Genomic DNA, 21,749 nt, shown 5'->3' with positions numbered 1-21,749 from the left:
TGCTGTTTACAACTTGACTGCATCAGAGTCCCCAATATTCTCTTAACCAACCTCTGAGGCCGTCACAGAGCAGCTGTATTTGTACTGAGATTAGATTACACACAGGTGGATTCTTTTCAGTCATTAGCAGTCATCAGGCAACTTCTGAATGCAGTTGGTTGCACTCAGAGAAAAGGGGGCTGAATACTTTTGCACACTGCACTTTTCAGTTTTTTATTTGTAAAAAATCTTTTGAATCATGTATAATTTTCTTTCCACTTCACAATTGTACACCACTTTGTGTTGGTCTTTCACATTAAATTCCAGTGAAATATATTTATGTTTGTGGTTGTAATGTGACAAAATATGGAAAAGTTCAAGGGGTATGAATACTTTTGCAAGCCACTGTGTATGATGGTAAAATCTGCATTAATATGTAGCGGTATTCTCTACAAATGACCTCAATAAGAATTAATTTTTCTAAACATAAGTGATATGTCCCTTATTTTTATTTTGCATTAACAGATGACTGTATATCTGTATCTTAATCATAGTAAACACTAAAAATTTTGTTGTACCATGTACAATGACAATAAAGGGCTATTATATTCCAAATGTAACAAAAGTACAGCTGAATATACATAAAACACATAAATGGTACACAAACAGATTCCTAAAAGTGTACTAATGGCCTGTCAGTAATTCTGATATTGTTATTGATCATCAGCTTGAGCTGAAGAAGGCTTTAACAGTGTTGTTGTAGATTGTGTTGCCCAGCTCCAGTGGATCCTCTTCCCTTGCTGCTGCCATCACCTCCAGGACTTGTCTACAAGAGAAAAATAGTGAAATCCTAAAATTAAAGTTTTTTTGGATTTAAAAGTATTTATTTATCATACTTAAATGAAACTGCTGAGTATATCAGTTGATTCTACAAAGCTTTTACATCTTTACTTGTGTCTTAAATTACTCACATGATATGACAGGGCTCATTCCTGTCCTTCAGACAGTGTCCTGCCTCCCACTTCTTTTTGGTAGGAAATGTAGTTTTAATATATTTGGATCCGGCATGAGTGTTCTTCACACCACACCATGGGGCATCTGGAAAGGAGCAAGAAAGTATGAATCCATAAGCAAAAGTGATATAACGTTCAAAGTCAACAACCTCATCCTAAAAATCCAGAAGACCAAAGAGATGGTGGTGGATTTTCGTAGGATTGGCACGACACCTCCTCCTCTCTACATTGAGGGATTAGCAGTGGAAATGGTCCCTTCCATCAAGTACCTCGGTGTACACCTCACTTACACACTCTCCTGGCGCACAAACACCACAGCTGTAATAAAGAAAGCCCACCAACACTTGTACTTCCTGAAAAAATTAAACAGGGTGGGCTTAAAGACAGACATCATGTTTTGAAGCAATTTGAATGAAGTGCTTGAGATTACACACAAAACCTCAGAATGGCCTTATCTCGGTGAGAAAAGCCTGAAAATCACATAAAAACTGCAGTCCTCAAAGGAGGATGCTGAAAGGAGGGTGCTGTAGAAGGACCTGAGTGCTTCTACAGCACCCTGTAGAAGAACTCAGAGAAAATGTAATTTAGTTTTAGTCATAATTTATTCATCTGAATAGTTTGTTTTAGTCTAGTTTTAGTCGACGAAATTGTCATAAGAATATAGTCGACTAAATCTACAGTCAATTTAGTCGACTAAAATATAAAGGGTATAAAATGTAAATGTTTTTTCTTCAGTTCCCTTGAATTAGTCATTATACACACTTAGCCTTGTGCAATCCTGCTTTTTTCATTTACGAAATATTGCCCGCCTCAGGCGAATGCTGTCCAAACCGGAACTGGAAATTATTATTCATGCTTTTGTCTCCTCTCGGTTGGACTACTGTAATTCGTTATACATTGGTCTCAGCAAATCGTCTTTGGATCACCTCCAGTTGGTCCAAAATGCTGCTGCCAGGCTAGTTAATGGATCCCCTAAGTGGTCTCATGTGACACCTATCTTGTCATCTCTGCACTGGCTTCCCATAAAGTTCAGATTCTAGTTTAAGATCTTGGTGATCACTTTCAAAGCTCTGCATGGTCACATGCCTGAAAACATTAGTGAGCTCTTACACCCATACATAATGCACAGACTGCTGAGGTCTTCTGACCAAAATCCGTTAGTGGTTCCACGCTCTAGGCTAAAAACTAAGGGAGACTGTGCTTTCGAGGTTGCAGCTCCTAAATTGTGGAATGCACTACCATCACACCTGAGATCTGTGGACCCTATTGAATCATTTAAAGAACAGCTCAAGACTCATTTCTACAGGCTTGCTTTTAACTAGTGGTTTGTGTGTTTCATTGTGTATCACTGTTTTCTTTTAACTGCCGTTAAAGCACTTTGTGATTTTATCTAGAAAGGTGCTATATAAATAAATTTTACTTACTTACGTACTGTTAAAATTGGCCTAAGTTCATGTGTGTGTGTAGCCCTTTAAGAGCCCACGAAGCTGCCAGTAGCTGCTGTAGAAGAGTACACGGTAGTAATTAGGGAGCAATCAGTCATGAGGGGAACTGCTGCAAGCCATACACAAGCGTTGAGTTGAGAAGTTGAAGAAGACGTTGAGAGTGTGTAAATGAGGAAAAGTAAGTTTCTCTGTATTTGTATTTGTAAACGGTTACGTAGAGGATGCTTCATTTCATTTCTTTGTACATTTGTATTTAGCGAAGAGACTGGGAAAGTCTGGGCATTGCCTCGTTATTAGAACTGTTCGTAAGGTGTAATTATTGGGGATACTGATAGTGTTTAGCAATTCAACAGAATTCTGTTTATTGGAGTGATGTAAATATGTATATATGTTTAAACAGAATAATGCACTTAGAAGAATATTGTGGTCACTTACTGGCCTCTACTGGAGGAACTGAGATGATTGTTTATTATGTGTGTCTATTAACATTCCCTTTTGATTTGCATTCTGTATTTCTGGTAGACCGCACTCAGCTTTATTAAAGGAGAATTTGGACCTTAAATGTCTCCCTTCATCCTTGACTGGATGTCCGTGGTGGCTGTAAACCGTTAAAGAACTGGCATTATACAGAAAAGAACAGAACACTTACACAAAATTAAACATTTATTAAAAGTTATGAAATATTATTAATAATATTAACATTAGCGTTTCACCTGCTTCCCACACACCTGATCATTAACACCACCTTACTGAGATAATACGAGCGTTTTACAGCAGGACATGTGCTGAAAGGTACAGGGCAGTGTTCAGGACTAAGACTAGGAAAGGCTAATCCACCGCGGTGTGGAGATTTTCTCTAAACACAAACACTAAACTGGGAAAAACACTTTACCCTGCATGACATTAAAATGCTTACATTTGCATGGAGATCTGGGTGACTGGTTTGCAGATGTTGTTTAAGATTTGTTGTGTGTTTTTACCCGAGATAGTCGCCCCACATGGTTTACACATCGTTTTGTTTGTCACAACATCAAAGGACAAATGTGTCCATACATCGGCTCTTTAGTTTCTCCCTGCTGGCACTATTTACATAACTTAAGTAACGACAAATCACAGGCTAGTTGGGTCTTCCCGGGTTTAGAGCAAATTTGTGCAACTGTGCGTTTGATTGGATGTTTTCCTTACTTGTCCCGCCCTGTCACAAAATTAAACAAGTTCTGATTGGATTTCGTCCCCGCCAAGCATTTTCGTCTCATTTTCATTTGTTGACGAAAGTGTCAATTATTTTCATTATTGTTTTTATCATTTTAGGTAGTTTATCGTCATGAAAAAAAGGTTCGTCGACGAAAACTATGACGAAAATATTTCATCAACGAAATTAACACTGGCAGAGAGTGGTTAAGTTTGCACAGAGAACCATCGGGTGCAGCTTATCACTGACCAAAGACATCTACACCATCAGATGCAGGGAAAGAGCTAAATGCATTCTTCGTGACCACACCCACCCCGGACACAGACTTTTCACCCCTCTCCCGTCCAGAAGGAGATTGTGCTGCATCCAGGCAAAATCATCTAGGCTGGAAAACAGCTTCTACTCTGATGCAGTCAGACTGCTGAACCATTCCACCTCCATAGACTAACTAGGCACCCCACACACCACATATCAAACAGTGTCACCACTGCACCTCAAACCACTTCAAGTTGTTGCTGCTACAGAAGAATGCTGCTATACCTGTTCTTAGTTTTAGTTTAGTGTATTTGTATTTTTACTTTGTGTAGTTATCCTAGTTTAGCTACTTATTTATTTTCCTTTACTTATTTAAATTCTATTTATTTTCATTTATTACTCTAATCCTATGCTTGACTTACACCAAGACCTGAGAATCCACATTTTGTTCACACTATGTCTTATAGTCTGAATGACAATAAAGCTGTGTCTGAGTCTGAAATAACTGTAATAACAGCAAAAACATGTATATAAAGTGATGCACAAACTAATTTGACCTAAAATATCCCCTGACAGATGAGACACAGCTTCAAACCAACGACTCAAGAGTGATTTAACTGGAATATCATGAACTTTAACAAAGGTTCAGTGTTATCAAACTCAGGGCCATATTTTGTCAGACACATTAAAATAAACAGACTGTGACTCACCTGTTTCTATCATGAGCCTCTCTGTGGGGATCGACTTCATAGCTTCAATGTTGGCCTTAGTTTTTAAGGAACTGAGAAATGCAGCACTGTTAAAACACCTGACATGGAACTGAAATTCACCTCACAGCATTTCTCAAATGATCTCACCATCCATTTATCCCAATGTAGAGGTCCAGGTCAATGAGGGCAGCAGCATCTTCTGCAGTTCCATCAAAAGAATGGACCTGAAAGTAAAAACAGCGATAAGCAGCTGAACTGTGTTCTGATTATCCACATTCATTTATAAAGTGACTCAGCAGCTTTTTAAACGTGCAAGCCATTGAATTGCAATGAATGAGGATCAGGCTTCTTTGTAAATTTATCCCAACAAAAATATCAGCTGCACATAATTTTACATTTTAGGTTCTTATTCTGTTCATTTCACACTGAGAATTGTAACATCACAAAAATAATTAATTAAATTAATAAAAAAGTAAAAACAAAATTGTCCTTACTACTCCTCCAACACATCTGTCTCGATTTCTCTTCATGATGTCTGGAAAGACACAAAAATCAAACAACACAAAAGGTAAAATTCTTTGCAATAAAAAGCCAGTTTCTGAACTAGATCAGGTCTCTTGTTCACAAACATACCAATGAACTCCTGATGGGAGTTTCTACAGTGGAGGAACATAGGCAGCTTGGTCTCCTCTGCCAAGTCAAACTGCTTCTCAAAGTATCTGCGACAGACCAGAAGGAGCAAAAAGAGGAAACAATGAAAAGTCAGTTAATGCCAATTAAGACAAACGCAGTGTTTCTGTTAAAGAACACGGGCTTTTAAGGGACTTCCAAGAAGGCTCCACATTTCAGGCTGGGAAGTAACGTCCACATTTTAGCAACAGTCTATGGATTCATAAACGAACCATAATATCAGAAGCAAATTAGAATATTCAGGGAAAAAAGCTTTTAGACTTTTTTTGGTGAAGAGTCAACAAACTTCAGAAATGGCTTATATCACATTTCACTAGTAATTTAAGACTTACAGTCACCATTAACATTCCGGATGTGATGTTAGAAAAATGGCTGCCGAGTGCCAAGGTTTGCTTCTTTTTTGAAAACTTATTAAAAACACACAAACGTACTTGATTTGAGTTTCTTTTGGACAAAATTCCAGCCTGTCAAAATCTGAAATGAGGAGAAAAGAAACATTTTAACAGAATGGATAAACCACAGAGAGGAAAATAAACAAGATGTAAATCTATCACATCCATATGCACATCTGGTAGTGCACAAATGCCATGTTTGTGTGTACACACCCAGTCCACACTCTCCGATGGCCACTACCTTGCCTCTGTGTGCCACTGCCAGCTCCCTCAGCCCCGTGAAGTACTGGGATTCTCCATTCTGCTCAAACTCACTGCAACGGGTGGGATGGCAGCCAACTGTACAGAAGAACTCCTCTGTGTTAAAGGAGAGAACTTGTTAAAGGTCTGACACTCCAAAGGAAGCATTTAGGGAGCTTTGGCTGATTCTGACCACAAAGAAATAAAATAATACCAAAGTTTCTGTGTGTGTTTCAGTGAAGACCTCAAGACTTTCAGAGCCAGAAAATCAACCACAAATCATTTGGTTGCACAAAATGTGTTGTCATCATTACCTCTGGTCACAGCTAATTTGACAGCTTCCTTGCTGTCTTCAAGGCTCCCCCCTGTGATCATAAACTGTAATGAAGCAACAGATGAAGTATACAATCATTACAACTGAGACAAATACATTTAAAATGGCATGTTACACACAAAAAATATCTATTTTACACTCCATATCTAGGAGCAGATCTATATCAGCATCCTTACATCAGCAATGCTAACCTATATTTATGATGACAGCTAGCATGATAAACTTATATACTAACTATTAAAATATTGATGGGAATATCATTAGTTTTAAAGGCATTTAATTGTCACTGCAGTGATTACAGGTGAATCTGATTCTACTTTTCCACTGCCAAGATGCTGGTGCTCGTGCCAGTGCTGGTGTCGGTTTCAATAAACTGGCGAAATGCTTAAGAACGATCCTGCATTTCCACCGCATTCCTGTGGACTGCTCCTTTACATATGAGTGTGGGAGATTAAACACAGACAGAAAATACAAGCAAGACAACAAGTACGCACTTTGCCTCCTTTTATCTGTGATATGAACTGATACAAAGCAGCAAGTTCAGCCTTAAGACCCAAACTAATTCACAGCCATGAAAATCGCTTCGCTTTTCTCATGTAATACACAAGTTTATGTTGAGACAGCAAAGTCACGCCCTACTGCCTCTTTCGTCACGTGTTCTTGGTTCCAGACCAGCTAGCTTGCAGGGCCCAAGTTGAACTCGTTTTTCGGCTGAGCACAGAGTGCGTTCGTGTTGGAAAAACCGCTGAACGGTTCAAATACTGGCACCGGAACCCTGTCGGTGGAAAAGCAGCTACAGATGTTCAGTACAGTAGTTTTGTTTGGACTGTAAAATGTGCTCGCAGCACAAGACAGGGGAGCGTGTTCTCCCACATTTGCGCTCTTTAGCTTCCGTGTCCAGATGAGGACCCGCCCACACTCATACGCAAAGGAGCAGTTCGCATGCGCAGTGGAAACGCGGGCCCATTCCTAAGCTATTCGCTGGTTCTTTTGGGAACAGCACAGGCACCGGAACCCCGGCAGTGGAAAAGGGGTATGAGTGAAGTCTGAGTCTGTTCATTGACTGTTGTTCAAAATCGCAACCATAAACCTCATGATGGCACTGAAGGAAGAGTCACTGATTCACTGAGGATTTATTCTGTGGGGACCATTCGAACTTTATCACGAGCCATCCAACAGTTGTTGAGATTTCAGGAGCAATGATCATTAGTTAATGGATAGATAATGGATTAGCTCCTATGCTGATGTCTTTAGCTTCTCAGATATGGTGTGAGACTTGACAGTAAACTGAATACACTTAGATTTTAGACCAACAAACAGTCTAAACTCTAAATGTACATAACAGCTCCTCCGAGAATTGCCACCTTATCACAGTGGAGGGGTTTGTGTGTCCCAGTGATCCCAGGAGCTATGTTGTCTGGGTGCTATGCTCCCTGGTAGCAAATTGGCCCTGGGTGAGGGGCCAGACAAAGAGCAATTCCAGTGACCCCTTATAGAAAATACAACAAAGGAACTGTTCATAATGCCTGGGATAGGGTTACTGGGACGCCACCCTAGAGCCAGGCCTGGGGAGGGAGCTTGAGGAAGGGGTACTGGTGGCCGGGTATTAACCTGTAACGTCCAGCCAGGCACAGCCCAAAGATATGGCATGGGCCCGCCCTCTTGAAGGCCGACAAGGGGCTGTAGGGGTTGGCTGCAAAGGTGGGTCTGCCCAGAGACCCCAAAAGAAACAATGCAGTTTTTGTCCTGATCACAGATAGATAGATAGCTTTTATTGTCATTGTACTAAAGTGCAACGAAATTGAGCAGCAATCCTTAAGGTGCCTAGACCCAATAAAAACATTCAAAAACTCTAAAAACATTCAATAAACTGCAGATTATTGCACAGGGCCTAAGTAGCTTAAATAAATAAATACTTAAATAAATTAAATAAAAAAAAATAAAAATTCATGTGCGTGTATTCAATTCCCATACAGCACTAGGGTAAAAGCTGTTTTTCAGTCTGTTTGTCCTGCATGTGGTGGATCTGAAGTGTTTTCTAGAGGGCAGCTGTTGGAAAAGATGATTACCAGGGTGGCAAGAGTATTTCAGTATGTTGGCTGCCCTGCTGAGGCAGCGGGAGCTGAACAGGTCCCCCAGACTGGGTAGTGGACAGCCGATGATTTTCTGGGCCGTGTTGATCACTCTCTGTAGTGCTCTCTTTTCTGCCACTGTGCAGGTACTGTACCACGTTGAGATGCAGTAGGTCAGCACACACTCAATGGCACAGCGGTATTAGGACACCAGCAGCTTCTCCTGAAGGCTGTTCTTCCTCAGAATTCTCAGGAAATAGAGTCTCTGCTGTGCCTTCTTGACCACAGCTGTGGTGTTGGTGGTCCAGGAGAGATTTTCAGAGATGTGCGTACCCAGAAATCTGAAGAAAGGGACTCTTTCCACACAGTCACCATTTATGAAGAGTGGTGCAGGGTCTATGCATTTCCTCCGAAAGTCTATGACCAGTTCTTTTGTTTTGGAGGAGTTCAGGGAAAGATTGTTCTCTGCACACCACTCAGCCACTCCCTGGACCTCATCCCTGTAGGTGGTCTCATCTCCACCAGATATGAGTCCCACCACGGTCGTGTCATCCGCAAACTTGATGATTGTGTTGCTGGAGTGGGTGGGGGTACAGTCGTGGGTGTAGAGTGCGTAGAGGAGAGGACTCAGCACGCAGCCCTGTGGAACTCCAGTGCTGAGTGTTACCCTGGATGAATGATGGTGACCTAATCTAACAGACTGAGTGCGGTTTGTTAAAAAGTCCTTAATCCAGATGCAGGTGGGCTGGGAAAGACCAAGGTCTGTGAGTTTGTTCACCAGTCTGCTGGGGTTGACTGTATTAAAGGCAGAGCTAAAGTCTATAAATAACATTCTCACATAACTCCTCTGGTGTTCCAGGTGTGTGAGTGCTGTAAGAAGGGCAGTATTGATGGCATCCTCAGTGGACCTGTTTGCTTTGTAGGCAAACTGATGCGGGTCAAAGCTGGGTGGGAGAGTGGCTCTAATGTGCTGTAGAACAAATCTCTCGAAACACTTCATTATGACTGGTGTGAATGCGACTGGACGGTAGTCATTGAGGTCACTGATGGTGTTTTTTTTTTGGTAGTCGGATGATGGTGGCAGACATGGTGGTACGACGGATTTTGGTGAAAATGCCAGTTAGTTGGTCCACGCATATTTTCAGCACCTTTCCTGTCACACCATCCGGACCAGCCGCTTTCCTGGAGTTCACTGCTTTAAGTGCACGTCTCACCTCGTGTTCTTGCACCATGATGATGTGGTTATTGGAGACTGATGGAGGTCTTGTATTTGTCTCCGCTGTTCCCACCTCAAAGCGTGCAAAGAAGCAATTAAGTTTCTCTGCCAATGAGGCATCACCCTCAGCAGTCATACAGTTCCTGGACTTGTAGTTGGTGATGTGTTGAATACCCTGCCACACCTGACGTGGGTTATTGTTGGCAAAGTGGTCCTCAATTTTCCTCTTGTAGGCAATCTTGGCCTCCTTGATGCCTCTCTTCAGGTTGGTTCTTGCCACGCTGTATAAGGCTCTGTCCCCAGACCTGAATGCGATGTTACGCTTGTTGAGGAGAATTCGTACCCCTTTCTTCATCCAGGGTTTTTGGTTTGGGTAAACTGTGATGTTCTTGTTCACTGTTACACTGTCCATGCAGTTCTTGATGTAGCAGAGTACAGTTGATGTGTACACTTCCAGGTCTTGATCCTCAAAGATGTCCCAGTTGGTTCTTTCGAAGCAATCCTAATATAATCTTAAATTTTAAATATATCTTAAATGTACTTTTGGATAGGCGATATACAGGGGTTGGACAATGAAACTGAAACACCTGTCATTTTAGTGTGGGAGGTTTCATGGCTAAATTGGACCAGCCTGGTGGCCAATCTTCATTAATTGCACATTGCACCAGTAAGAGTAGAGTGTGAAGGTTCAATTAGCAGGGTAAGAGCACAGTTTTTCTCAAAATATTGCAATGCACACAACATTATGGGTGACATACCAGAGTTCAAAAGAGGACAAATTGCTGGTGCACATCTTGCTGGTGCATCTGTGACCAAGACAGCAAGTCTCTGTGATCAACATTATGGGTGACATACCAGAGTTCAAAAGAGGACAAATTGTGTGTGCATGTCTTGCTGGCGCATCTGTGACCAAGACAGCAAGTCTTTGTGATGTATCAAGAGCCACGGTATCTAGGGTAATGTCATCATACCACCAAGAAGGACGAACCACATCCAACAGGATTAACTGTGGACGCAAGAGGAAGCTGCCTGAAAGGGATGTTTGGGTGCTAACCTGGATTGTATCCAAAAAACATAAAACCACGGCTGCCCAAATCATGGCAGAATTAAATGTGCACCTCAACTCTCCTGCTTCAACCAAAACTGTCCGTCGGGAGCTCCTCAGGGTCAACATACATGGCCGGGCTGCTATAGCCAAACCTTTGGTCACTCGTGCCAATGCCAAACGCCGGTTTCAATGGTGCAAGGAGTGCAAATCTTGGCCTGTGGACAATGTGAAACATGTATTGTTCTCTGATGAGTCCACCTTTACTGTTTTCCCCTCATCCGGGAGAGTTACGGTGTGGAGAAGCCCCAAAGAAGCGTACCACCCAGACTGTTGCATGCCCAGAGTGAAACATGGGGGTGGATCAGTGATGGTTTGGGCTGCCATATCATGGCATTCCCTTGGCCCAATACTTGTGCTAGATGGGCGCGTCACTGCCAAGGCCTACCGAACCATTCTGGAGGATCATGTGCATCCAGTGGTTCAAACATTGTATCCTGAAGGTGGTGCCGTGTATCAGGATGACAATGCACCAATACACACAGCAAAACTGGTGAAAGATTGGTTTGATGAACATGAAAGTGAAGTTGAACATCTCCCATGGCCTGGACAGTCACCAGATCTAAATATTATTGAGCCACTTTGAGGTGTTTTGGAGGAGCGAGTCAGGAAACGTTTTCCTCCACCAGCATCACGTCGTGACCTGGCCACTATCCTGCAAGAAGAATGGCTTAAAATCTCTCTGACCAATGTGCAGGACTTGTATATGTCATTCCCAAGACAAATTGACGCTGTATTGGCCGCAAAAAGAGGTCCTACACCATACTAATAAATTATTGTGGTCTAAAACCAGGTGTTTCAGTTTCATTGTCCAACCCCTGTATAATTTTGACTAGTGCAAATTAATTTCTAGATATCTTGAAAGCAAATAATGACTAGGCAAAACTAAATTAGAGATATCTAGAACTGTAATTTTGACTAGTCAAAATGCCCTTTAAGATATCTCAAAATAAATTACAGATATCTTGAATTAGACAACTTTTCTATTTAAGATTTCTTAAATTAACATTCTGACTAGTCAGAATGACGTTTGAGATGTCTTGAATTACGGAGCATTTTGGCAGAATGTTTATAAGGCAGTTTGTTGAAACGGCCTCCCATAAAATCAGAAATTTTGTGCAGATTTCTTAAGCAGCCTTTAAGTGCACGATTTTCGCAGTCTCCGCATATCCCATACTCAAGAGCTCTTTCTATATTGTTGCATTTTCTTGCAATTTTGTCCACAACGGCCAGCGCCATTGCAGCCACCTGAAATTCTACACAGGCAATTGTTTGGACAGCACATGCAATCGTTAAATTCAGATATCTAAAACGTAATTTTGACTAGTCATAATTACGTTTGAGATATCTTAAATTGTAAATACGGATGTGTGACCCCTCAAATGACAAATCCGGTGACGTCATTTGAGATATCTTGAAAGGAATTTTGACTCGTCAAAATGTAACTGAAGATATCTTGAATTATTATTCTTACTAGTTAGAATGTAATTGCGGATATCTTAAATTATCATTCTGGATAGTCAAAATGTAGATTTGTCTAGTCAAAATGCAGTTTTAGATATCTGAAATGTAATTACGGATAGTCAGACAAGCGGATTTTATGTTAAAATGGCCTGCCATACTGGACACTTCTATCGACACTCCCCTCATCATACAGCCCATTTCGGGAAATGTAACAAATTAGGATTTTATCCAGGATATTACTACCACATTTCGACTGACAAGGTGCCGGTGCCTGTGCCAGTGCTGGTTCCAATGAACCGGCCAAGCACCAAGTGAATTTGCGGTGGAAAAAACACTGAACAGTTTGAGCACTTGGCACCGGCACCTGGTTTCCACTGGCCAGATGCCAGTGCCAAGTGGCCCATGAGTCAAGGAAGACAGCAGAAACAACAGAAAAATCAAAATATGCAAACAAACAAATATATCAACATCAGCTAAAAGCCAAATTGTTACTGTAAAAGTCAGAATCATCCCAGAATTGTACAATTCCCTTTTTAAAAACAGATCAACACTGCAGTGATTCCCACAGCATACCTTTTCAACTCCTACTCTGAGAGCTCGGTCGATGATCTCATTGAAGTCATCTGTCAGGAAAAGAGGGACTCAGGTAAGCTTAATCTTAACATCCCCAGAGTCAAAGTATGAGTGAAGCAGTAGCTCACCGTCATGTTTCTGCTTCCCTCTGTAGAGTCCTCTGAACATGGGATCTGTCAGGTTCACCCCGATGTCTGGAGAGCAAGATGTCACAATTCACCTACATGCATTACCACTGTAATGAGAATACAGTATTGTCTTTGATGCTTTCCCATCCGGTTTGCTCATGTTGTTTAGGGAAGTTGACCTCTCTTCTATCCAATCTATGGGTCCTCTTGACCCTAAACAGTCTGCTATTGGTAAGCTCTGTTTGTCAACTCAACTAAAAGCTGTCAATTCCCAAATTTGTTCTTCCTTTCAAGAAAATCTGGTTTCCTCCCCATCTTATGTATCCTATTGGAACTCCTTTGTGCAGAATCTTAATTGGGTAAAAGTCTGCTCTCTCCCACACAAATTTTTTTCTCACTAATAAAGTCAAAGGAGTCTCTTTTAAATTCATTCATAAATGTTATCCAACTAAGCACTTTTTTCAAAAATACAAAGCTGATGTTGATATTTCCTGCTCTTTTTGTAAGCTTTACCCAGATTCTTCTATTAATCTTTTTTGGAATTGTACATGCTAAAAAAACTTTTGGAAGGACATTGCTGATCTGATATCAACGCGCATTTATTTATGCAATTTATCTTTTTTGTCTGTGCTGTTTTGACAACTGTCTATTTTGGGGTTTTATGTTTATACGTTTCTTGTCCATATGTCACATCTTCATCACTGTACGTTGTTTTATTTCAAGTCTGTTGTTGTTGTAAAAGAAGTAAAGTACTAAATAAAGTTTTTATTAAAAAAAACAACAACAACAATACGCCGTCTACCTACAGCTGTCACTGCTGACTGCTAACCCATTAGCTCCTAACTAAACGCGTAGGATGCTGCGCTTTACACCACGTAGCTGCAGCCAGCAATACTCGGGTTCTTCTACCTTCTTGTTGGGTTTTACCAAACTCTAAAACACAAGCGTCTTACCGATGAATGTGTGTTGTGCCATGGCTGAAATTCTCCTACAAAGACCCACACATGCAGCTTTCGCCAAGCCTACGATCCTGCAATACCTTAATAACTGTAACAGATAGGAACGCTGTTCCTGAAAGGCTGGATTTTCCGCTATTTTTTCCATCTCATCCAAACATTTTAGACAGTGTTAAAGTAAATTCGACTTATGAAGCTAATTTTACAATTTTATAACTTACAATTAATGTGTGACCAAAGAGAAAAGAACTATAAATGTGCATTTTGTTTAGTATTTACGGCCCCAGCCTGCTAACGTCACAAAATCCCAGAATCCTCCGTACTGCTCGGTGAGAAGGTGACAGGGGACGGCTAACATGGCCTCTGCCTATCTCACTCACAAGCAGAAGGTGCTGCGGCTTTATAAGAGGTCTCTGAGACACCTTGAGTCGTGGTGCATATTTAGGTAAGAAGGGCCTCTTGGTTAGTGGGGACTGTGGAGAAACTGAGATTATGGACATCGCAGTTCATTGTTCTGCTAAGCTAACAGCGAAGCTAGCCATTGTTAAGCTAATAGCTAATAGCTGCTAATAGCTGGTCACTTTTTCCTGAAGTCGGACACCTCCACGTCCAGCTGTCGTCTTTGTTTCGCCACTTGTAACGCAAACAGGACTATGAGTACGAAAATGCAAAAGTACAATCGTTTCATTTTAAATGTTTTCAACAGGAGTTAATTCATCCTGCTCGTATTTACATAGCCCCAGCTAGCATCAAAAGCGGTGAATAACAGAACTGCAGCTGAGCCGGTTCGGCTGCATTCAGCACATTAGAGGCACCAGTCTAAACTTTGCTTTGTGAAAATGGCCCCAAAAGTTATTGTCTAAGTAATTATAAGGATGAATTTACATTCAGTCACTTTTGTGAAGCTTTATTTGTGTGTCAACTTTGCGCTGTATGAATATCTGAAAGGTTAAAGATCAACACATACAGTTTTTGGACGTCCGCCCAGATGCCTGAACCACTTAAGTTGTCTCCTTTCAACATGCAAGAGCAGCAGCTCTACCCTGAGATTCCCTCCAGGTGTCTGAGCTGTTCACCCTATCTTTAAGGCAGAGGAAACTCATTTCACCTGCTTGTATTTGCATCATCACTCAGATTTCATGACCGTAAGTGAAGAAATTGAAAACATCACCTTTTGATTCAGCTCTCTCTCTTCACCATTACTGCTGATGCAGCACCAATCCACCCATCAAACTAGTGCACCTTCCCATCACTCATGAATAAGATCTCAAGATACTTGAACTCTCTTGCTTGAGCCAGCCTCTCCACCATGTTCCGGCAAAGAACCACTGCTTCAGACTTTGGGGTGACGACCCTCATCCCAGCCATTTCACACTTGGCAGCAAACTGCTCCAGTGTATGCTGGAGGTACCGCAGGAGTGTGGTGACCTGGGCCCGCTACTAGGGGCCATGAGGTCTTTGTATAACTGTAGCCTTATTTATGTCTGCATCTTTGGTACAAAGTCAAGTTTTTGGACAGTGACATTTTCTGTTGTTTTGCCTCTTTACACCACCACAGTAGAATCACATAAAACAGAACAGCAGCAAAATTATTCAGACAATGAAATACATTGGACTTTTGAGGTTAATATGTATTTGAGAAATTCAAATGAAATATCTGTTTTTCTTCTTTATATCAGTTGAAGAATCATGAACACATTATGTTAATCTGTTTTTTTTACAGTTACAGAATATCTCTCATAGTGCAGTAATGGACAAGTATTTTATTCTCTTGGTTGAGACCATGTAGTTGCTGGAGACATGTTGATGTTCTCTCAAGGTCTGACTTTTTAAAAATAAAACTCTTGTGGTGTTCTGACATTATAGAGACAAATACCGTTTCTATGCCTGCTTGCTGCGAGCTCGCTTTGATGATAACAAGAATGAGAAGGATATGGTGAAGGCCACCATGATGCTGAAGGCAGGAGAGGAGGAGTTCTGGGCCAACCAACATCCTCAGCCCTATATCTTCCCCGACTCTCCTGGAGGGACCTCCTACGAGAGATACGAGTGCTACAAGGTAAAACGGATCAATCATGAAATCATTTCCCACTTGATATAACTTTCTTTCTTCTGGACTTAAATTGTAGCCTTTTTAAGGAATTGGGAACAATTATAGTAAAATATTTGATGTTAGAAACCTCAAGCAAAAACACTGACCCTCCTAATGTTGGATAGAGACAGATGATGTGAGCTCTGCTTTGTCTCTGTAGGTCCCAGAGTGGGTGCTGGACCACTGGCACCCCTCAGAGAAGGCCATGTATCCTGATTATTTCTCCAAGAGAGAGCAGTGGAAGAAACTGAGGATACAGAGCTGGGAGAAAGAGGTGGGCGCTACAGCGTGCTAGAGCAAAAATTTTACAGTACTTTTGACCTCCTCGTTTGACCTGTTTTCCTTTGCTAATGACAAGAAAAGAATAGCTTGTGCTATTGGATAAGTAGGTAGGTTTATTTTGAAAAATTTAAAGAAAAAAGTACAATTGACATATATGGACATTCAGCAAAGCAAAGTACCCAATGTCAGTATATAAGTAACTCAACCTTTATGCTCAAAAATTAGCAATAAAAGGTGCTATTCCTTATTTTATGTTTGTATATATAAAATATAAAAATCTCTGAAAACTGACCACAAAATAACTAGAGTTGTATGATCTCAGTGAGAGCAGATTATCCTTGATATGGTCATGGATAAAAGGGAATCGAACTGATCGGTTAGAATAGAATAGAATAGAATAGAATGCCTTTATTGTCATTATACAGGATGTACAATGAGATTGGAGGGCCACTCCTGTTCAGTGCCATGTAACAGAAAATCAAACTCTCTAAAATGAAAATAGAAATATTATAAAAATATTATAATCTAGTATAATCAATGTGATCAAGAGATATACAGAAAATAAACAATGTGTAAAATATACAAAAAATAGAATGTATAAAATATATACATACATACCTACATTGGTGCATCTGTACATTGTAAGAAAGTAAATGCGTGTATACATATAATAATGAAGATGATGAATATTGCACTTGGTGAATGAATATTGCACTAGTGAATGAATACTGGATATTACACAATATAGGAGTGATAGATATTGTTCAGTATGAATAATATAATATTGCACAGAGATGTGGGTGTTGCACAGTTACAGTGGGTGAGTGTGTGAGTTCAGGGTGGTGATTGCTCTGGCGAAGAAACTGTTCTTGAGTCTGTTTGTTCTGGCTTTGATGCACCTGTAGCGCCTGCCAGAGGGCAGCAGGTCAAACAGGTCAAAGCCAGGGTGTGAGCTGTCCTTGATGATGTTCCTGGCTCTGCTGATGCAGCGGGAGGTGTAGATGTCCATCAGGGAGGGGAGAGGGCAGCCAACGATTCTTCGTGCTGTCTTGACTACCCTCTGAAGCCTGACCCTGTCTGCCTCAGTGCAGCTGCCGTACCATACTGTGATACAGTACGTTAGCAGGCTCTCAATGGATGAGCGGTAGAAGGTCAGCAGCAGGTTTGAGTCCAAGTTGTTCTTCCTGAGGACCCTCAGGAAGTGAAGTCGCTGCTGAGCCTTCTTGATAACAGCTGTGATGTTATCTGACCAAGAGAGATCAGCAGAGATGAGGACACCGAGAAACCTGAAGGTGTGGACTCTCTCCACACGCTCGCCGTTGATGTAGAGGGGAGCTGGGTCAGTCCTGTGCTTCCTGAAGTCGATGATGATCTCTTTGGTTTTCATGGTGTTCAGTACCAGGTTGTTCTCTGAACACCAGGCTGTCAACTTCAGGACCTCCTCTCTGTAAGCTGCCTCATCTCCCTTTGAGATGAGTCCGACCACTGTGGTGTCGTCAGCAAATTTGACGATGAGGTTGTTATTGTGGGCCGGACTGCAGTCATGGGTGTAGAGGCAGTACAGGAGGGGGCTCAGCACACAGCCCTGTGGGGAGCCAGTGCTCAGTGTGCAGGTGGAGGAGAGATGGGGCCAAGTCTCACAGTCTGGGGCCGGTTGGTTAAGAAGTCCTTGATCCAGGAACATGTGAGAGGGGGGAGGCCCAGGGTGTGCAGTTTGGTGGTGAGAATGTCCGGGATGATTGTGTTGAACGCTGAGCTGTAATCCACAAAGAGCATGCGAGCGTAGCTCTGCTGCTGCTCCAAGTGGCTCAACACAGAGTGGAGAGCTACAGCGATGGCGTCCTCTGTGGATCTGTTTGCACGATATGCAAACTGATGGGTGTCGAAAGTGGGGGGCAGATGGTCTTTGATGTGCTGGAGAACCAGCCTCTCAAAGCACTTCATGATTACCGGTGTGAGGGCCACAGGGCGGTAATCATTTAGGCTGGTGACAGATGACCTTTTGGGCACGGGGATGATTGTGGCTGTTTTTAGGCAGGGGGGGATGACTGCTTGGGCCAGGGAGAGGTTGAAAATCCTGGTGAGAATCAGGGTGAGCTGGTGGGCACACGCTCTGATCACCTTGCCAGGTACTCCGTCTGGTCCGGCAGCCTTCCTGGGGTTCACTGCCAGGAGCACGCGCCGTACCTCATGCTCCTGGACGGTGAGTGGGGTGCAGCCTGGTGGGGGGGGCAGGACTGGAGCAGATGGGTGGTCCTGAGGCATCTCAAAGCGAGCAAAGAAACAGTTAAGTTCCTCTGCTAGTGACACACTCAGGTCTCCTGCAGTCACATCACAGCCTCTGAAGTTTGTGATGTTCTGAATGCCCTGCCACACCTCCCGTGTGTTATTGCTGGACAGATGGGACTCTATTCTCCTCCTGTAGTCCGTTTTGGCTTTTTTAATTCCTCTTTTCAGGTCAGCTCGAGCAGCACTGTACAGAGCTCTGTCGCCTGACCTGAAGGCAGCATCACGGGTTTTGAGGAGTGAACGGACCTGGCTGTTCATCCAGGGTTTCTGGTTAGGGAAAACCCGGATGTTTTTGCTAACAGTCACATTTCCAATACAGAACTTAATGTAGTCCAGTACCGTCCCTGTGAATGTTTCTAGGTCCTCGTGTTCGAATAAGTCCCAGTCTGTGTATGCAAAGCAGTCCTGTAGGTCGGAGAGTGCGTTTTCAGGCCAGGTTGTAATGGTTTTTACAGTAGGCCTGGCTCTCCGTCTGAGGGGGGTGTATGCTGGGGTGAGCAGCAGGGAAAGATGGTCGGACTGGCCGAGGTGGGGGAGGGGTTTGGCTCTGTAAGCGTGCTTAATGTTGGAGTAAACATGGTCAAGAGTGTTCTCCCCTCTTGTGGAACATTTGACATGTTGGTGGAATTTCGGGAGTACGGTCTTTAAGTTGGCCTTGTTAAAGTCTCCCGCGATAATAAGAACACCGTCGGGGTGGACCCGCTGCTGATCTCCGCGTAGCAGAGTGCGGCCTGCTAGCTGCACGCTAGCATCGGGAATGTGGGGGTTTAGCCAGGTCTCGGTGATAATCATTACACAACAGTCACGAACATAGCGATTTACAGCCAGCTCTAACTCTAGGTTGTCCGTTTTATTTACCATGGACCTGGCGTTGGAGAGATACAGGCTCGGCAGAGGAGGCCTGTGTGGTTGGCATTTCAGCTTCAGCATAAAGCCGGACCTGCAGCCCCGCTTCTGCTTCCTCTCCCTCCGCCGTCGGCGGCGCCTTCCAGACCCGATAACAATCCACGGAGCCCCCGGCGGTCTCGCTATTCCGTCTGGGATGTTATGAGTGTAGTGAAAATCACTCGATACTAATATCTTGTGCCGGTAGCCAATGTCCACAAGATCCTGGCGTGTGTAGCAGTTGTTTGCAGAGACAAATGCACCAAAACTAGCAAATATGAAATACAAAAAGTACAAAAAGGAGCACCGAAAGGAAGAGCCGTGAGCCGCTGCGTCGCCATCTTGTCTCTTATGAAAAACTTGGTTAACTGGTGATTTTTAAGTCGCTGTAGGTGTTAATGTGAGCATGAATGGCTGTCTGTCTCTTTGTATTACCCCTGTGATAGGCTTGCCTCACCCTATGACAGCTGGGATAAGTTCCAGCCCTTCTGCAAACCTGATTGGATAAGTGGTTAAGAAACTTGGTGGGTGGATGGAGCTTGTGTCAGACAGGATGATGAGCTAAGGCCCCATATAAGATAAATAAGGATTATTTTGAACTGTAATCATGCAAAGCTCCTCAAGTAGAGTGCAAGAATAAAATTGTGGAGCTGAAAATGAGCATATTGGGTCCCTGTTGATTACAAGGGTCCCTGTTGATTATCTCTGAATATAATCCACCAGGTGACACCCATGCAGTTGCTGGTGAGGTTACTGAACTTCAGGTCGCTGTTCTTCATCTCCTTTAAAAGGCTTATTATTGTTGCCACTGAAGTGCCTTAATTTTAGTCTCTTTTTTGTTGTTTTTTTTTTTTTTTTGTCCTTTTGCTTCCAGGTTTCCCAGCTAGAGGCTGAGACCCCAGATGGAGGCCCCAGGACCGAAGCCCTCCCTCCTGCCCGCAAGGAGGGTGACCTTCCCCCTCTGTGGTGGCAGTTTGTCACTCGTCCCAGGGAGCGCCCCACATAAAGATCTATTTCACATGGGCCTGCAGACTGAGGGAAACCACATAACAGCACGAAGACAGGCTGACCCCCTCATTACTGTCCGTGTCATTTCTGAAGGAGTTCACCCTAATTAAAAAAAAAGAAAAAATTGCTTTCTGAATTCAGAGTGACAAAGTTATCCTGTATATGTACCACTTAATTCCTGTTATAATAAATAATTGTATGATCAAATCTGGCTGTGTGTTTTACTGTAGCTTACATATGATTTTATCTGCACCAAACATTATGACTGCCTTGCTTAATGCTGTTATATACACAGTATTTAATTAAAACGTTTTGGTTCATCCAACCATCATGTGAAAGTCTGATCAAAACAGGTTCCACTGCATTTTATGAAAAAGTAGAAATGGGGTCACTGTTAGCCTGGCTCAACATCTTTAAACCTTTTTGCAGATCTTTAATGGCATTATATTCATCAATGAAAATAAGGCCTGAAAAGGTATTAAAATATTTTAAACCAGTATTTTATGTCTTAAAAATGCTAAGACAGGAAAGTAGTTATTAATCATTTTTTCTGATATTAAAGTTCAGTATTTCAATAATTTACTAAAAAACTGTATTGCATTAATATCCAGGGGAGGATAGCAGAGAGATAAGTCATTTAGTTTTAATGCCCAAATCAAAGCACTGTAAATGGGGTAGTGCAGAAAATACACTATATATTCCCTTATCTGCCTTCATGCACATATGAACTTAAGTAGGATTTAATATGATGTTGGCACACCCTTTGCAGCAGTAACAGCTTCAACTCTTCTGAGAAGGGTTTCCACAAGGTTTAGGGTTGTGTTTATGGGAAATTTTTGACCATTCTTCCAGTGCATTTGTGAGAGCAGACACTGATGCTGGATGAGAAGGCCAAATGTGTTCTATGGGGCTGGGATCAGAACTCTGTGCAGGGCAGTCAAGTTCTTCCACACTAAATTCGTATTTATGAACCTGCTTTGTTCTGGTGCACAGTCATTTTGGAACAGGAAGGGGCCATCCCCAAGTTGCCACAAAGTTGGGAGCATCAAAATGTCTTGTATGCTAAAGCATTAAGAGTGCCTTTCACCGGAACTAAGGGAAAGAGCCCAAATCCTGAAAAACAACCCCAACCTACAATCCCACCTCCACCAAACTTGATATTTGTCACAATGCAGTCAGACAAGTACTGTTTTCCTGGCAACTGCCAGACCCTGACGTGTCCATTGGATGTATGTCTTCAGTGCTCTAGAGTCCAGTGATGATGTGCTTTACACCACTGCAACCAACACTTTGCAGCTGCTTGGCCATTCCATGAAGTTCTCTATGCATTGTTCTTGTGCTAATCTGAAGGCCACGTGAAGTTTGGAGGACTGTAGCGATTGACTGCAGAAAACTGGTGACCTCTGCACACTATGTGCCTCAGCATCCA

At 42.4% G+C, this 21,749-nt stretch overlaps 2 protein-coding genes across 3 annotated transcripts; one reads left to right on the top strand and one right to left on the bottom strand.

Moving 5' to 3' along the window:
* Positions 1-263: 263 nt before the first annotated feature.
* Positions 264-14,020, bottom strand: tatdn1 (TatD DNase domain containing 1). Of its 2 annotated transcripts, none has more exons than XM_030741298.1 (12): positions 13,762-14,020; positions 12,809-12,874; positions 12,681-12,730; positions 6,231-6,294; positions 5,890-6,033; positions 5,716-5,758; positions 5,228-5,313; positions 5,089-5,129; positions 4,742-4,818; positions 4,595-4,665; positions 951-1,077; positions 264-805 (listed from the first exon to the last, which is right to left on the bottom strand). In XM_030741298.1, the coding sequence occupies exons 1-12, from the start codon at positions 13,910-13,912 to the stop codon at positions 703-705; spliced, it is 1,023 nt and encodes a 340-aa protein (XP_030597158.1). In that variant the 5' UTR covers positions 13,913-14,020; the 3' UTR covers positions 264-702. The 2 variants fall into 2 exon arrangements, with proteins under 2 accessions (XP_030597158.1, XP_030597159.1); XM_030741299.1 differs by having other exon boundaries at positions 12,809-12,915; positions 13,762-13,813.
* A 32-nt stretch (positions 14,021-14,052) lies between these two features.
* Positions 14,053-20,527, top strand: ndufb9 (NADH:ubiquinone oxidoreductase subunit B9). The gene is made up of 4 exons (XM_030741300.1): positions 14,053-14,209; positions 15,631-15,823; positions 16,017-16,130; positions 20,187-20,527. The coding sequence occupies exons 1-4, from the start codon at positions 14,121-14,123 to the stop codon at positions 20,316-20,318; spliced, it is 528 nt and encodes a 175-aa protein (XP_030597160.1). The 5' UTR covers positions 14,053-14,120; the 3' UTR covers positions 20,319-20,527.
* Positions 20,528-21,749: the final 1,222 nt, after the last annotated feature.

This window comes from Archocentrus centrarchus, chromosome 11 (assembly GCF_007364275.1).
Source record: "Archocentrus centrarchus isolate MPI-CPG fArcCen1 chromosome 11, fArcCen1, whole genome shotgun sequence".
In the NCBI taxonomy this organism is placed as follows: Eukaryota; Metazoa; Chordata; class Actinopteri; order Cichliformes; family Cichlidae; genus Archocentrus; species Archocentrus centrarchus.
This window is presented reverse-complemented; position numbering and strand designations above follow the sequence as displayed.

Excerpts from the sequence above, each read along its gene's own strand:
- tatdn1 (XM_030741298.1), bottom strand. The coding sequence starts at position 13,912 with ATGGAAAAAATAGCGGAAAATCCAGCCTTTCAGGAACAGCGTTCCTAT. Across the intron at positions 12,731-12,808 it reads AGGGAAGCAGAAACATGACG|ATGACTTCAATGAGATCATC; the intron begins GTGAGCTACTGC and ends TTTTCCTGACAG. Across the intron at positions 4,819-5,088 it reads ACAGATGTGTTGGAGGAGTA|GTCCATTCTTTTGATGGAAC; the intron begins GTAAGGACAATT and ends TTTTACTTTCAG.
- ndufb9 (XM_030741300.1), top strand. The coding sequence starts at position 14,121 with ATGGCCTCTGCCTATCTCACTCACAAGCAGAAGGTGCTGCGGCTTTAT. Across the intron at positions 15,824-16,016 it reads AGAGATACGAGTGCTACAAG|GTCCCAGAGTGGGTGCTGGA; the intron begins GTAAAACGGATC and ends TTGTCTCTGTAG. Across the intron at positions 16,131-20,186 it reads TACAGAGCTGGGAGAAAGAG|GTTTCCCAGCTAGAGGCTGA; the intron begins GTGGGCGCTACA and ends TTTTGCTTCCAG.